This window comes from Amblyraja radiata, chromosome 9 (assembly GCF_010909765.2).
Source record: "Amblyraja radiata isolate CabotCenter1 chromosome 9, sAmbRad1.1.pri, whole genome shotgun sequence".
Classification (NCBI taxonomy): domain Eukaryota; kingdom Metazoa; phylum Chordata; class Chondrichthyes; order Rajiformes; family Rajidae; genus Amblyraja; species Amblyraja radiata.
The window spans coordinates 58,244,217-58,262,063 of NC_045964.1; the positions used below are offsets into that span (position 1 = coordinate 58,244,217).

Sequence of the window (17,847 nt, forward strand, 5' to 3'; positions counted from 1 at the left end):
CGAACATGATGCCATGGCCAATGATAGACACAAAATGCTGGAGTCAGGCTGTGGAATGTAATTAGGAATGTAATTTAGCCTAACCTTATTCGTAGCTAATCCAATTTAAACCATAAATATTGCATTCAAGTGCAAGTTAAAAGACTCGCTACAGTAGGCACCAGATTGCACAATATCAAGTTGAAAAATGCAAAAGCTCTGTACCAATGGGAGGGGGGACACACCCTCCCCCCCCCCCCTCAGTCGCTATGCTCTCTCGGGCTTGGTCTCTCGCAATTTCTCACTTCCAACTCTCACCCAATGTTGGCAGCCCTGAGATATCAGCTTGGCATAATGTGTAGGAAGGAACTGCAGATGCTGGTTTAAACTGAAGATAGACACAAAATGTTGGAGTAACTCAGCGGGACAGGCAGCATCTCTGGAGAGAAGGAATAGGTGAAGTTTCGGGTCGAGACCCTTCTTCAATTCTTCCCTTCAGCCATCAGGCTATTAAACACAACAACATATAAGCTCTGAACTACAACAGACTATTATTATTGCACTATAGTTGTTTATTTATTGAGTGTGTGAATGTGTATATATATACACACTGAACTTTTCTTTCTCTCCCGTTATGTACTATGTTTACATATACTGTTGTGCTGCAGCAAGTAAGAATTTCATTGTTCCATCTGGGACATTTGACAATAAACCACTCTTGACTCTTGAATCTTGACTCTCGACCCGAAACGTCACCTACTCCTTCTCTCCAGAGATGCTGCCTGTCCCGCTGAGTTACTCCAGCATTTTGTGTCTATCTTCGGTTTAAACCACCATCTGCAGTTCCTTCCTACACATTATGCCAAGCTGATATCTCAGGGCTGCCAACATTGGGTGAAAGTTGGAAATGAGGAATTGTAAGAGTCAAGCCTGGGAGAGCGTAGCGACTGAGGGGAGGTGGGGGGAGGGTGTGTCCCCTCCGATTGGTACGGAGCTTTTGCATTTTTCAGCTTGAAATTGTGCAATCTGGTGCCTACTGTAGCGAGTCTTTTAACTTACACTTGAATGCAATATTTATGCTTTAAATTGGATTAGCTATGAATAAGGTTAGGCTAAATTACATTCCTAATTACATTCCACAATAGAGCCAGGCTCTGTTCAACAGGTGCAGCACATGAATGATCTTAGTATATTCATGTATGGAAATCAGATTATAATCAAGCACTTGGCTCATGTTGACCAACCTGGGTCTCACTGCACACCTGCTACTACACCTGACCCGGACTACAGTTGCATACAATAGACAATAGACAATAGGTGCAGGAGTAGGCCCTTTGGCCCTTCGAGCCAGCACCGCCATTCAATGTGGTCATGGCTGATCATCCCCAATCTCCTGCCTTCTTTTTTGCACTTTATCAGTTTATTTATTCAATCAATCAATCAATCAATCAATCAACCTTTATTGTCATCTTGCAAGCAACAGTTGTACAGTGCAAAATGAAAAGACGTTTCCCAGGGAATAGCGGAGCATCGCACATGAAATTTAAAACATTTCACACATAATAACACTAAAAACAATCCAGTCCCTGATGGAACAGTATAAATAGTTAAAAGCAGGTAAAACACAACGTTAAAATACAATAAACCAATCATAAAAATGTCCGGGGCAGCTGATTTGAGTGGCCAGTGCCAGTTATTAAAGTGGCCAGTGCCAGTTATTAAAGTGTCCGTGCCAGCCGCAGAATCAAGTGACTGAGTACAGAGTGACTGTTTAGCAGCCTCACAGCCTGTGGCAGGAAGCTGTTTAGCAGTCTTGTAGTCCGGGCTTTGATGCTTCGATATCTCTTGCCTGATGGCGGGAGATCCAGGTGTATGTGGAGGGGGTGCAGTTTGTCCTTAGCAATTCTCTGAGCTTTTTTCAGACAGCGGCTCTGGAACAGTTCTTGTACCGAGGGTAGGGAGACGCCAATGATCCTCTCTGCTCCCCTCACTACCCTCTGCAGAGCCTTCCTATCCGAGCAGTTGCAGGTGGAGTACCACGTATTTATGCAGTACGTGAGTACAGATTCCACCGTACCCCTGTAGAAAGTCCTGAGGATGTTGGTGGGGAGTGAGGCCTGTTTGAGTTTCCTCAGGAAGTGCAGTCGCTGATGGGCCCGTTTGACGGTCCCAGTGGTGTTCCTGGACCAGGTGAGGCTGTCTGAAAATTGCACACCGAGGAACTTTATGCTCTCCACTCTCTCCACTGTGGTGCCACTGATGTTGAGGGGTGTATGCTTTGGCTGCGCCCTCCTGAAGTCGACAACCATCTCCTTCGTTTTGTCGACATTTAATTCTAGATTATTTTTGCCGCACCAGTCCACTAGTTGTTTTACTTCCTCCCTGTACATTGATTCGTCATCTCCGCTGATGAGTCCCACCACTGTTGTGTCATCCGTGAATTTTATGATCTTATTGTCCCTGAATCTGGCAGCACAGTCATGTGTGAGCAGTGTGAACAACAGCGGGCTGAGCACACAGCCTTGAGGGGAGCCGGTGCTCAGCGTGATCGAGCCTGAAGTGTTCTTGCCAACACGGACTGACTGCGGTCTCTCTGTCAGAAAGTCCAAGATCCAGTGACACAGGGTGGTGTTGAGGCCCAGCAGGGTTAGTTTCTCCACAAGTCTCTGTGGGATGATGGTGTTAAATGCTGAGCTGAAGTCAATGTACAGGATTCTGGCGTATGTGTTTTTGTTTTCCAGATGCGTGAGTACTGTGTGCAGCGTGGTAGAGATGGCATCCTCTGTAGAACGGTTGGGGCGATAGGCAAACTGGAGGGGGTCTAACGATGAGGGGAGGCTGGCAGTAATGTGGGGTTTCACCAGGCGTTCAAAACACTTCATTATTATTGGGGTCAGGGCGACAGGGCGGTAGTCATTTAGGCAGGCAACCACTGGTTTCTTCGCTATGGGGATTATCGTGGAAGTTTTGAGGCATGTGGGGACAATGGCTTGACTAAGGGAGATGTTAAAGATGTCTGTTAGCACATCTGCTAACTCCTCAGCACATTCCTTGAGCACACGTCCTGGGATGTTGTCGGGTCCGACTGCTTTCCACGGGTTGACCTTAGACAGGATTCTCCGTGTGTCCATTGAGTCTATGGTCAGGTTTGTAAGCAGGGGCTGGCTCTCCCCTTGGGTGTAGTGTTTGCTGCATGAAAACGTGCAAAGAAGTTGTTCAGTTCATCTGGGAGAGAAGTGTCCGTGTCAGTTACCTGCTGCCTTGCCTTGTACCCCGTCAGTGTTTGGATTCCCTTCCATATCCTCCTGGTGTCTCCTGTGTCACAGAGGTGTCCCTGGATTTCCCCCGCCTAGGCACGTTTCGCTGCCCTGATTCCTTTTTCCAGTGCAGTCCTGGTAGATCGAAGAGCGGCTGTGTTACCGGCTCTGTAGGCTGCATCTCACCATATCACCTGACTCCGCTATTTTTAAGAGCCCTATCTATCTCTCTCTTGAAAGCATCCAGAGAACCTGCCTCCACCGCCCTCTGAGGCAGAGAATTCCACAGGCTCACCACTCTCTGCGAGAAAAAGTGTTTCCTCGTCTCCGTTCCAAATGGCTTACTCCTTATTCTTAAACTGTGGCCCCTGGTTCTGGACTCCCCCAACATCGGGAACATGTTTCCTACCTCTAGCGTGTCCAAACCCTTAACAATCTTATATGTTTCAATGAGACTCCCTCTCATCCTTCTAAACTCCAGAGTGTACAAGCCCAGCTGCTCCATTCTCTCAGCATATGACAGTCCCGCCATCCTGGGAATTAACCTTGTAATACCTTCTCTCATTCCTGACCCTGAGACCAGCCTTACACATGGCCCCCTATTTTACCCTTATCATAGCTGCTTACCTGCTTAGGTTCCCAGTGCTGAACACTCCCATTGTCCCAGCTTTGACTGCAAACCTAGTACTATTCCATAGAAACATAGAACATAGAAAATAGGTGCAGGAGTAGGCCATTCGGCCCTTTGAGCCTGCACCGCCATTCGATATGATCATGGCTGATCATCCAACTCAGTATCCCATCCCTGCCTTCTCTCCATACCCCCTGATCCCTTTAGCCACAAGGGCCACATCTAACTCCCTCTTAAATATAGCCAATGAACTGGCCTCAACTACCTTCTGTGGCAGAGAATTCCAGAGATTCACCACTCTCTGTGTAAAAAAAGATTTTCTCATCTCGATCCTAAAAGACTTCCCTCTTATCCTTAAACTGTGACCCCTAGTTCTGGACTTCCCCAACATCAGGAATAATCTTCCTGCATCTAGCCTGTCCAACCCCTTAAGAATTTTGTAAGTTTCTATAAGATCCCCCCTCAATCTTCTGAATTCCAGCGTGTACAAGCCGAGTCTATCCAGTCTTTCTTCATATGAAAGTCCTGCCATCCCAGGAATCAGTCTGGTGAACCTTCTCTGTACTCCCTCTATGGCAAGAATGTCTTTCCTCAGATTAGGAGACCAAAACTGTACGCAATACTTCAGGTGTGGTCTCACCAAGACCCTGTACTACTGCAGTAGAACCTCCCTGCTCTTATACTCAAATCCTTTTGCTATGAATGCTAACATACCATTTGCTTTCTTCACTGCCTGCTGCACCTGCATTCCTACTTTCAATGGCTGGTGTACCATGACACCCAGGTCTCGTTGCATCTCCCCTTTTCCTAATCGGCCACCATTCCAGACCTTGACTCTGGATGCACACTTGGCCTTGCTCCTAGCCCCTCTGCACTGACAATATATCTGGCCCACACATAAAGCCCATATCTGACCCCCTGGACTTAACCTATTACGTTCATGTCCACGGGTGCTTATCTAATGCGGTAATCTTTTACGGGGCATTTCACAGACCAAATATGTACAACAAAATTTGCTACATCCATTGGCTTCCGTGTTATCTAACATGCTAGTTACTTTGTCAAAGAAGTCATCAATTGGTTGAACACAATTTCTCATCCATAACATTATACTCACTCTGTATTCTGTTACCATTGCCTTCATTTTCCTAACAAACTGTCCTGAAGTCATTTTCACCCCCAATATTTTCAGTATTTTGCTGTCTTCCTCTTAGCTGGGACTTTCCTGAAATGCAAAGTCCAATAACTATATATTTAAGCAATATTATTCCATTAAATGTGATCTTGAGAGTACATAATATTTTCTGTGGTATTCATAACACAACAATGATAAAAAAAGATCTGTATTTTGATTGCGCCTACCAATATGCAGACATTATTATATTACAGTTAATATGTATCGAGGGCAAATATTTGTTGCAATGCTCCCCATTCCCAATTACTTTTACATTGAAGTGATTGAAATCGAAATGAAGTTTAAATGGCATCAGAAAAATAAAACCTCCGGAATGGATGATATTCATTACGTGGTTGGTTGGAGTCAGTATCAGCACAATTACTATATTAAAATTTGAATCTTCAGATGTCCTGGTTCAAGCTAAAACTAAAGACAAATAACAACCTCCTCACACATTCCCCTGCAAGTATTTCTGTCACTCCTTTAAAATATGCCCCTTTTTTAGACAAGCTCTTAAACATCGCGTCTGAATCAGTTTTCATTTGATTACACTCATTGAGGATGTTCATCTATGTGTTCAATTAATAAAACAACGAGATTGGGGACATTTCTATTCAACCTGTCAAAAGGAATTTGGGGGGGGGGGGGGTTAGAAAAAGTCAGTGAGGTAAACAAACATAATAGTTGAGTGGCAAATGACAATAGTGCTATCTTCCCAATATTTAACTGAAGGAAATAATGGGTTATCGGGGCTGTATGTTGTGACAGACAGCCTGACACCTTGCATGTCATTTTAATATTACACTTATCCCATCCCACTGGATATTCCAGATTAATAAATTAAGGTTTTGTCAACTAATTACAAATCAGGCTAATTACAAATCAATAACATTAGCCAACTCCGAAATATGAAGCGCTGAGCATTGGGATCCAGACATCACGACCAACTGGCCTCAGCTCCCCGCTCACATCTGGCAGTGTTCTCCGTCTGAACCAGGGGTCGTGGAGCGTTTTTGAAAGTGGGGAGGTCGAGCGATCACTGATCACTGGCATTGGGGGTACCAGGTGAGGGAGTGGAGCAACCGAGTGGGGAGAGGGTGTGGAGGTAGGGTATCCCTCCTCCCATGGTAGGGACTTTTTGAAATTTGATGTATTAAAATCATATTTTAGTGCATTGTAGAAGTATGATTTCAATGTTTTTTGTTTGAAGTATTTTTAAGGGGTAACTCTTTCCACACAAAGGGTGGTGGGTGTATGGAACAAGCAGTCAGAGGAGGTACACAAAAATGCTGGAGAAACTCAGCGGGTGCAGCAGCATCTATGGAGCGAAGGAAATAGGCAATGTTTCGGGCCGAAACCCTTCTTCAGACTGATGTCAGAGGAGGTAGTTGAGGCTGGGACTATCCGAGCATTTAAGAAACAGTTAGACTGATACATGGATAGGACAGGTTTGGAGGGATATGGACCAAAAGCAGGTAGTGTAGCTGGGACATGTTGGCGGGTGTGGGCAAGTTGCGCCAAAGGGCCTGTATCACACTGTATCACTCTATGACTACATTATACCTCCACCATGCATGAATGTTTCAAAATCAAGTAGTCGAGTTTTATTGCCATATACTCAAGCATAGAAACATCGAAAATAGGTGCAGGAATAGGCCATTTGGCCCTTCGAGCCAGCACTGCCATTCAATATGATCATGGCTGTTCATCTAAAATCGGTACCTCTTTCCTGTTTTCTCCCCAATACCTTGATTTCACTAGCCCCAAGAGCTAAATGTAACTCTCTCTTGAAAACAACTAATGAATTGGCCTCCACTGCCTTCTGTGGCAGAGAATTCCACAGATTCACAATTCTTTGCGTGAAGAAAGTTTGTCCTCATCTCAGTCCTAACTGGCCTACCCTTTATTCTTAAACTGTGACCCCTGGTTCTGAACTCCCCCAACATCGGGATAAATTTTCCTGCAGTTACAGTAAGTGAAAATCTAGCAAGCAAGCAGGATGCTTTCTCCAACCACCCCCATTTGAAGGCCACTATCTTCCACCGTTTCTACCCAATGCTTGGTACCTACTTCCAGCAGCCACTGGTTGTTCTCCAAGAGCCAGCCCGGCAAACACTCGCCAGCCCCGGCTCCCTGTCCGCACCTATCCCCGCCACTGCTTCTGCTTCCATCCCTCCCTCAGCCCCGGCTCTCCAACACCCGCAGCCCATGCAGTTGACATGAGTTTTGAAATTTTCGTTGATCACAGAATTTCTCACAACAGAGCCTGAGAAATTTGTCATCAGCATGAGAGCGTGAGAATTTGGCGAAATGCGTGATTCTCACGCTCAATGCGTGAGAGTTGGTAGCCCTGTATGATATCTGCCTGCACATGATCCATATCCCTCCATTCCCTGCATATCCATGAGCTTACCCACCATCATACCTGCCTCTACCACCACCCCCAGCTACGTGTTCCAGGCTCCCACTACCATCTGTGTAAAAAAAACCCAGCCCTGCACATCCCCTTTGAAGATTGCCCCTAGTATTTCCAGGGGAAAAAGGTTCTGCCTGTCTATCCTATCCATGCCTCTCGTAATGTTATATTTTAGATTCAGAGCATGCGTTTCAAGTAGCTGTCTAAAGGGCCTGTCCCACTTTCATGACCTAATTCACAACCTCTGCCGAATTTGCCCTTGACTCATACTTGCAGTATGGTCGTCACAAGGTCGTAGGAGGTCCTAGGTAGGTCGTAATGCTAATCGTAGGTACTCGTGGCATCAAGTAGGTCGGGGCGTTTTTCTAGCCTGATGAAAAATGTCCACGAGTAAAAAAGGTTGTGAATTAGGTTGTGAAAGTGGGACAGGCCCATTATGCGATGGGCGGGGCATCATGGCTGTGTGCAGAGTTACCTTGTGATACCTTATTTGGCTCTGTCTTGAACTTTGCTGTGTGTAGACCAATTTATTTGACATGAGTCACTGAACTCTCGGCCATGCAGATATCTGGCATGGTTAGCAGCACACCCAGGAGTTATTGGACTTCTTTATGGTGAAAGTTAATCAGCTCAAACAGGGTAATAAATTGACTTAGAAAAGCGTGGCACGATGGCGCAGCAGTAGAGTCGCTGCCTTACAGCGCTCGCAGCGCCGGAGACCCGGGTTCGATCCCGACTACGGGTACTGTCCTTACGGAGTTTGTACGTTCTTCCCCATGACCTGCGTGGGTTTTCTCCAAGCTCTTCGGTTTCCTCCCACACTCCAAACACGTACAGCTTTGTAGGTTAATTTGTAGGCTTGGTGTATGTGTAAATTGGCCCGAGTGTGTGAGTGTGCGGGTGATCGCTGGTTGGCGCAGACTCGGTGGTCCGAATTGCCTGTTTCCGCGCTGTATCTCTAAACTAAACTAAATGGCAGTAACACATGAACCACTTTCAACATTGCTTTGTGTATTTGGGATTGGGATCACTCCGAAATGGAGTCATCTTCATAAATCACACCAACACGGTTTACCTCAGGGTTTTCTCTGCTCGATAAACTTTTGTTTCGATTTTAGCAAAGATTGTGGAGATGCAATAGAGATGCTGCCTGACCTGCTGAGTTACACCAGCACTTATAGTTTAGAGATACAGCTCGGAAACAGGCCCCTCGGCCCACCGAGTCTGGACCGACCAGCGATCCCCACACATTAACACTATCCAACACACACTAGGGACGATTTACATTTATACTAAGCCATTTAACCCCCAAACCTCTATGCCTGTGGGGTACAGATGGCACCCGTACAGACAAGACATGTAGTCGGGATTGAACCCGGGTCTCTGGTGCTGTAAGCGCTGTAAAGGCAGCAACTCTACCGCTGCGCCACCGTGCAGCCCCTTATGGGTCTGTCCCACTTAGGCTATTTTTTAGGCGACTACAGGCTAGTCGCCACATGGTCGCCGGGGTGTCGCCTGTATGGTCACGAGTAGTCTCCTCAGTCGCCCAAAGAGTCGTAGCGCCTTTCTGGTCATCGCTGGATTTTCAACATGTTGAAACATTTTCGGAGACAGTCGTCGGCAGTGGGTTTGACGTCAATGTGCATAGCTTGACTTCTCCTGATGTAGGTGCTGTTTTAGTTGTCGCCAGGTTAACGTAGGTTGGCGCCGGTGCTGACTTCGTTTTTTTTTTTTTGTTAAAGTAATGATTCTATTTCAAATTTCATGTCGAATGGGGGTCCAGTCACCAATTTTTCGACGACCTGCTACGACTGTGACAGTCGCCGGCAGTCGCCAGAAAATAGCCTAAGTGGGACAGGCCCTTTAGTGTTAAATTAAGATCATGCTCTTTGACTGAAAGACACAGCATGCAGAAATAAAGAACTGCTGATGCGGGTTAACGCACAAAATGGCGCCCTTGACTCTTAATAGCCCTCCGATCCAACAAGAGGCATTAAGGATGGATGGGTGATAAAAACTAGCTTCTCTGGAGAAACAGGCCTCATCTCTGGAGAATGTGGATGGGCGACGTTTTGGGTCGGGACTCTTCCTGAGACTGATTGTAGTTGTCCTGTCATCCCCCACCCCACCTCTCTTCCAGCTTTCACCTCCCCCCCCCCCCAACCCCACTGCAATCAGTAAGAGGAACTGCAGGCGCTGGTTTACATAAAAGACACAGAGTGCTGGAGTAACTCAGCGGGTCAGGCAGCATCTCTGGAGAAGGTGACGTTTTAGGTTGAGTCCCTTCTTCAGACTGATAGTTGGGGGGCAGAGGCATGGAGACAGGCTTTTCTGCGCTGACCACTTATCACTGTTCACACTCATTCTACTCTATCTCACTTTCGCATCTACTCAGGACACACTTGGGGCGATGTTACGGAGGCCAATTAACCTACAAACCTGCGCGTCACTTACACAATAAATAAGACATTTTCCTGTCGGTCTATTTGAGGGAGAGAGTGACTTCTTATCTGTGTGCAGTTTGCACGTTCTCCATGCCACCTCAGGCGTTCCAGTTTCCCTCCCACATCTGCGGGTTTTCAGACCAATCGGCCTTTGCGAATGACCCTCGTGTGCAGGGAGTGGCTGAGAATGTGGGACAACAGATAAGACGGGTGGTCAGTGTGGACTCGGTGGGATGAAGGGCCTGTTTCCATGCTGCACCTGTCAACACATCCATCAACTGTCAAGAGGGGTCTCAACCCGAAACGTCACCCATCCATCCTTTCACTCCAGAGACGCTGCCTGTCCCGCTGAGTTACTCCAACATTTTGTGTCTACCTTTGGCGTAAACCAGCATCAGCAGTTCTCACAGAGAGCGGTGAGTCTGTGGAATTCTCTGCCTCAGAGGGCAGTGGAGGCAGGTTCTCTTGATGCTTTCAAGAGAGAGCTAGATAGGGCTCTTAAAAATAGCGGAGTCAGGGGATATGGGGAGAAGGCAGGAACGGGGTACTGATTGGGGATGATCACATTGAATGGCGGTGTTGGCTCGAAGGGCCGAATGGCCTACTCCTGCACCTATTGTCTATTGCCTATTGCAGTTCCTTCCTACACGATTGTCAAGTGAACTTTCCTTGCCCTGGCCAGCTTCACGTATTGAATTGTTTAAATACTTGAAACACCAACTAAATAGTCCCATCTTTCTGTGGTTGAGAGAGCGCAACCGGCTATTGTAATTAAACCTTTGAAACTCTGATGAACTTCCACTTGTACCCACGTCTTCTGCCCGAGGTGTAAAGTCCAAAGTAGGAGGCAGTGCTCAGGATGGGGCCTGACCAGACCATTGTAGATCTGAACCATCTCGCCCTCCCTTTATCCGCGAACCCCGCGGAGATAAAGACCGACCTTCCGTCATCACAGCGAGTGTGCAGTGCAATTGTAGATGTTTACCTCACCTCACTTTGCAGGTAGTCTTACCGTACCAGACAAAGGGGACACCTACCCCGCACGTTTAAACCATGGCTCACAGAACAATATTCCTTGCAAAGACACACCAAGTGTCGGAGTAACTCTGCGGGCCAGGCAGCATCTCTGGAGAACATGGATAGAAAAGAAGACAATAGACAATAGGTGCAGTAGTAGGCCATTCGGCCCTTCGAGCCAGCACCGCCATTCAATGTGATCATGGCTGATCATCCCCAATCAGTACCCCGTTCCTGCCTTCTCCCCATATCCCCTGACTCTGCTATCTTTAAGAGCCCTATCTAGCTCTCTCTTGAAAGCATCCAGATAACCTGCCTCCACCTGAGGCAGAGAATTCCACAGACTCACAACTCTCTGTGAGAAAAAGTGTTTCCGCGTCTCCAATCTAAATGGCTTACTCCTTATTCTTAATCTGTGGCCCCTGGTTCTGGACTCCCCCAACATCGGGAACATGTTTCCTGCCTCTAGCGTGTCCAAGCCCTTAACAATCTTATATGTTTTTATACTTTTAACTTTCAATGTTCATCCTTCTAAACTGCAGTGAGTACAGGCCCAGTGCCGTCAAACGCTCATCATACGTTAACCCACTCATCCCCGGGATTATTCTCGTAAACCTCCTCTGGAGAGGGACCATCTCCAACGCCAGCACATCCTTCCTCAGACATGGAGCCCAAAACTGTTCACAATACTCCAAATATTGTAGATGTTCACCTCACTTTGCAGGTACTTTCAGAGTTTCTAAATGTTCCTTGAATTGCCTCCTTCTCTCCCAACTGTTGGGAGCCCATGGTACCAAAGGGAAGATCCCAGCATGGATAGGTTGTTGGGAGTGGGAATAAAGATGGCTGCCAGTGACTAGTGGAGTCCCACAGGGCTCGCTGCTGGGGCCCCTACTCTTCACATTATATATCAATGATTTGGATGAGTTTGCGGGTGATACAAACAAAGATCGGTGGCGGGGCAGGCAGTGTAGAGAAAGCAGGGACTCTGCAGAAGGACTCGGACAGGTTGGGAGAGTGGGCAGAGAAGTGGCAGATGGAATATAGTGTAGCAAAGTGGAATGGGGTACTGATTGTGGATGATCAGCCATGATCACATTGCTCGAAGGGGCGAATGGCCTACTCCTGCACCTATTGTCTATTGTCTAAAGTGTGTAGTCATGCATTATGGTAGTAGGAATAAAGGCATAGACTACTTTCTAAATGACAGGACTCAGAAATCAGAGGCGCAAAGGGACTTGAGAGAGCTGGTGCAGGATTCCCAAAAGGTTAATCTGCAAGTAAAATCAGTAGCAATGCTAGCGTTTGTGCACTGGGCCCTTCGGCCCATCAAGTCCATTGATGGCCCGTTCACACTAATTCTACCGTCCCATCCACTCCCTACACACCAGGGGCAATTTAAAGAGGGGCGATGAACCTACAAACCCCCACGTCTCTGGAACGTGGTAGGAAACCAGAGCACCCGGAGGAAACCCACGTGGTCACTGGGAGAACGTGCAAACTCCACACACACAGACAGCACCCGCGGTCAGGATTGAACCCAGGTCTCTGGCGCTGTGAGGCAGCAGCTCTACCCGCTGCGCCGCCGTGCTGTCCGGATCTACAGGTTGCGGGGGGGTGGGGGGGGGGGGGGCAGTCTTGAGGTGCAGGGTGCAGGGGGAGTAACCACCACTGCCATGGATCTCCCTCCTGAGGCAGCGCCCCACCTCCCCCCACACTCTGCAGATCAGCCCCGTTGCAATTGGAAGCGCCTCTTTAAACTGGAGCATTTGGACGGGGATTTAGGCTGTTGCCAGGCAACCGGCTGCATCCTAGCAACCCGCATGCAGATCTAACTGCGGTGGTCGGGGAGGCTTGTTTATTCGGAGTTGCGTGGGTTTGGATCTGAGCTGAGAGCCTGTCACTGTCATTGCAGCGGCTGTCCGCTGAGCTGCTAGCTGCTCAGGTGGTAGAGGTTGGAGAGGAGGCAATAAGGGCCGGGCACGGTGGCGCAGCGGTAGAGTCGTCGCCTCGCAGCGCCAAAGACCCGGGTTCAATCCTGTCTTCGGGCGCTGTCTGTACGGAGTTTGTACGTCCTCCCCGTGATCCCGTGGGTTTTCTCTGGGTGCTCCGGTTTCCTCCCACACTCCAAAAACGTGCAAGTTTTGTAGGTTTCCAGAACCAGGGGCCACAGTTTAAGAATAAGGAGTAAGCCATTTAGAACGGAGACAAGGAAACACTTTTTCTCACAGAGAGTGGTGAGTCTGTGGAATTCTCTGCCTCAGAGGGCGGTGGGGGCAGGTTCTCTGGATGCTTTCAAGAGAGAGCTAGATAGGGCTCTTAAAGGTAGCGGAGTCAGGGGATATGGGGAGATGGCAGGAACGGGGTACTGATTGTGGATGATGAGCCATGATCACATTGAATGGTGGTGCTGGCTCGAAGGGCCGAATGGCCTACTCCTGCACCTATTGTCTATTGTTATGGGGAGGAGGCAGGAAAAAGGGATTTGAAGGCAGAGATCAGGCATGATTGAATGGCGGAGGAGACACGATGGGCCAAATAGCCTAATTCTACTCCTGTAACTGTGTAGGGAACAGCCTGCCGGTGGAGCTAGTTGAGGCAGAGACTACAGGGCTGCCAACATTGGGTGAGAGTGAGAAATTGCGAGGGAGCTTTCGCATTTTTCAGCTTGAAATTGTGCAATCTGGTGCATACTGTAGCGAGTCTTTTAACTTACACTTGAATGCAACATTTATGCTTTAAATTGGATTAGGTATGAATAAGGTTAGGCTAAATTACATTCCTAATTACATTCCATAGTAGAGCCAGGCTCTGATCAACAGGTGCAGCACAGGAATGACTATATTCATGTATGGAAATCAGATTATAATTAATGCTGTTATGCATATATATAGAGAAAAAAACTGAGAAACGTGGCAAGAGTCGGACTTCCATCACTGTTCTGCACAAATAAATCAATCAACTGTACCCTTTGACTATGGAAACAAGACGAAAATAATGCCACATATTCAACCGTATATGGTTCAATGAAATTAAGATATATATGTAAAACATATATATGGAAACAGGCCCTTCGGCACACCAAGTCCACACCAGTCAGCAATCTACCATACATCAGTTCCATCCTACACGCCAGGGACAATTTGCACAAGCCAATTAACCTACAAATCAGATGTGGGAGAACCGGAATATCCAGAGAAAACCCATGTGGTCATAGGGAGAATGTACAAATACTGTACAGACAGCACCCGTAGTCAGGATCAAATCTGGGTCTGTGGTGCTGTAAGGCAGCAACTCTACCGCTGCGCCACCGTGCCACCCCATTAAATGATTTCTTCTGTAATATATTTATTATGGTGTCACGTCAATAAAGATGAACACATGATTCTGATTTCTGCCCTTAGTTGGATAACACACATGTCCAGTCATTGTGTTTTATGGCTGGATTTCAATCTCTTCAGTCTGAAGGCCTCGACCCGAAACATCACCTATTCTTTCTCTCCAGAGATGCTGCCTGTCCGGCTGAGTTTTTCTAGTTTTTAGTGTCTATCTTCAGTTTAAACCACCATCTGCAGTTCCTTCCTACACTCTTTGTTAAGCGAAACAGGTCCTATTCTCATAATATTATTCACCTCTGTAACTAACTAAGACCACAGCCGTGTCTCACCCATCACACCATCTGCACGGGAGAAATTAAACTACTTTTTTTCTCCCCCAAAATCATCTGACAGCCCTGCTTTAAACCAGTGCCCTCTAGTTCTTGAATCACATATCCCGGGAAAAAGTCTATGCATTCACCTTATATATTCCCCTCATGGTTTTTACTCACCTCTAAAGCAATTTTTGCTTCATTTTGAACTTCCAGCACCTACAGATTTTTGAGCGTGAGAAATTTGTGATCAGCGTGAGAATTTTGTGAAATGCGTGACTCTCACACTCAATGCGTGAGAGTTGGCAGCCCTGGGACTATCACAACGTTTAAGAAACATTTAGACAGGTACATGGATAGGACAGGGAGGGATATGGGCCAAACGCGGGCAGGTGGGACTGGTGTAGATGGGGCATGTTGGTTGGTTGGTGTGGGCAAGTTGGGCTGAGGCACCTGTATCATTCTCTGACTATAACTACGCACTGTATTGTCTTGGTGATCTAGGAGGGAGGAGTGCAGGGCAGGCACATGTTTAAATGCTGGAGCTGTTTGCTTTGTTGCCAGCTCCCCCCCCACATAGAAACATAGAAACATAGAAAATAGGTGCAGGAGTAGGCCATTCGGCCCCTCGAGCCAGCACCACCATTCAATGTGATCATGGCTGATCATCCCCAATCAGTACCCCGTTCCTGCCTTCTCCCCATATCCCCTGACTCCGCTATCTTTAAGAGCCAACAGGTCGAGCAAAGAGAACAATCCCAGGGTGCAAACTCATTGTGTGACAGTATTGTGGCATTACAGGAGAAAAGTGCAACGTCCGCAATGAGGGAGGTTGGAAGATCGGCGTGGCGCAGCGGTAGAGTTGCTGCCTCACAGCGCCAGAGACCCGAGTTCGATCCTGACTACGGGTGCCTGACTGTACGGAGTTTGTACGTTCTCCCTGTGACCGCATGGGTTTTCTCCAGACAGCGCCACAGACCCAGAAGGCTGAGGAGGCCAAGTACGGGTGTCAGGGGTTGTGGGGAGAAGGCAGTTGTATGGGTTAGGAAGGAGAGATAGATCAGCCGTGATTGAATGGCGGAGTAGACTTGATGGGCCGAATGGCTTAATTCTGCTCCTATCACAGCATCCCTCTTCCCATCAGAACTGCCCCCTCCATCGACTCTTTTAAGTCGAGACTTAAAACTTATCTTTACTCTCAAGCCTTTCTTGACGTCCTCTGAGGGAGAGCTATATGTATGTATTTATGTACGTACTTAATCTATGAACCAATGTTGTATAACGTTAGTACCTCCACCAATGTAAAGCTCTTTGGCCAACGAGAGTTGTTTTTTAAATGTGCTGTAGAAATAAAAGTGACTTGACTTGACTATCACATGAGCTTATGACCCGGGCTCGATCCCGGGTGCTGTCTGCACGGAGTTTGTACGTTCTCGCCGTGACCGCGTGGGTTTTCCCCGTGTGCTCCGGTTTCCTCCCACACTCCAAAGATGCGGAGGTTTGCAGGTTAATTGGCTTTGGTAAAAATTGTAAATAGTTCCTAGTGTGTGTAGGACAGACGTATGTGCGGGATCGCTGGACGGGGCGGACTCTGTGGGCCGAAGGGTCTGTTTCCGCGCTGTATGACTAAGTATTTCTCGTACGGGAAATTGCGTGGACACGAAGTTTGTGATAAGAAGGGGTGTGTGGGTGGTGAGGGGTGGGTGTGGTGTGTGTACTGGGGGGGGGGGGGTCTTTGCTGGGGGAGTGTGGGGTCTGTGCTGGGGTTGTGGGGTGTGTGCTGGGAGATGGGGTCTCTGCTGGGAGTGTGGTCTGTGCTGGGAGTGTGGGGTCTGTCCTGGGGGTGTGTGCTGGGAGGGTGGGGTGTGTGCTGGGAGGGTGGGGTCTGTGCTGGGAGGGTGGGGTCTGTCCTGGGTGTGTGTGCTGGGAGGGTGGGGTCTGTGCTGGGAGTGTGGGTCTGTGCTGGGAGGGTGGGGTCTGTGCTGGGAGTGTGGGGTCTGTCCTGGGTGTGTGTGCTGGGAGGGTGGGGTCTGTGCTGGGAGTGTGGGTCTGTGCTGGGAGGGTGGGGTCTGTGCTGGGAGGTGGTGCCTGTGCTGGGAGTGGGGTCCGTGCTGGGAGGGTGGGGTCTGTGCTGGGAGTGTGGGTCTGTGCTGGGAGGGTGGGGTCTGTGCTGGGAGGGTGGGGTCTGTGCTGGGAGGGTGGGGTCTGTGCTGGGAGTGGGGTCTGTGCTGGGGGTGGGGTCTGTGCTGGGAGTGGGGTCTGTGCTGGGGGTGTGGGGTCTGTGCTGGGAGGGTGGGGTCTGTGCTGGGAGGTGGTGCCTCTGCTGGGAGTGGGGTCTGTGCTGGGAGGTGGTGCCTCTGCTGGGGGTGGGGTCTGTGCTGGGAGTGGGGTCTGTGCTGGGAGTGGGGTCTGTGCTGGGAGGGTGGGGTGTTGCCGCTACCTGGCGTGGCGCTCCGTCGGTGCTGACGCCACCTCTGTCTTGCTCCCGTTGCAGGGCCTGGTGCTGCAGCAGTTGGGCCGCTACAGCCTGGCGGAGAAGGTGCTGCGCGACGCCGTGCAGGTCAGCTCGACGGCCCACGAGGTGTGGAACAGCCTGGGCGAGGTGCTGCAGGCCCAGGGCACCGACGAGGCGGCCACAGAGTGCTTCCTCACCGCCCTGGAACTGGAGGCCAGCAGCCCCATCCTGCCCTTCACCGTGCTGCCCAGGGTGCTGTGAGGGTGCCCGGCCCAGCCCCCCACCCTTGGGTACTGCCCCACCTCACCTATGGGTGCTGTGCTGCCTGTCCCACTGCCAGCTGAGGCAGACTACGGCACCTCTCAATCCCATCTCCTCCCCCTCCTCTTCCTCCCCACTCCCCTCCCCTCTCCCTCCCCCTCCTCTATTCCCTCCCCCTCCCCCTCTCCCTCCACTCCCTCCCCTCCCCCTCTCCTCCCACCCCCCAAGCCTGCGCCACCACAGTACAATTCCCCCCGAGCTGCCCACACACTCCACCCCTGACATTTGTCGTGCCCTCTCCAGCGGGCCTTTACTTTGGGGGTTTGCATGCTGCTGTTTGCTGTTAAACCAAACCGAACCTGAGAAAGAAATCAGTCTCAGCATATGGGTGGTAGAAAGATATGTACCGATATACACACTAAATGCTGGAGTAACTCAGCGGGACCAGGCAGCTTCTCTGCAGAGAACGAATGGGTGACGTTTCGGGTCGAGACCCTTCTTCAGACCCGAAACGTCACCCGTTCCTTCTCTCCAGAGATGCTGCCTGGTCCCGCTGAGTCA

The 17,847-nt window shown here is 49.0% G+C and overlaps 1 protein-coding gene across 1 annotated transcript in view; it reads left to right on the forward strand.

Annotated features, from left to right (window-relative positions):
- Positions 1-17,481, forward strand: part of ttc7b (tetratricopeptide repeat domain 7B) — a 300,474-nt gene extending 282,993 nt beyond the window's left edge. The window contains exon 20 of the mRNA XM_033027545.1: positions 17,065-17,481. Within this exon, the coding sequence (XP_032883436.1) occupies positions 17,065-17,286 (222 nt within the window). The 3' untranslated portion in view covers positions 17,287-17,481. The remainder of the gene's footprint in view (positions 1-17,064) is intronic.
- Positions 17,482-17,847: the final 366 nt, after the last annotated feature.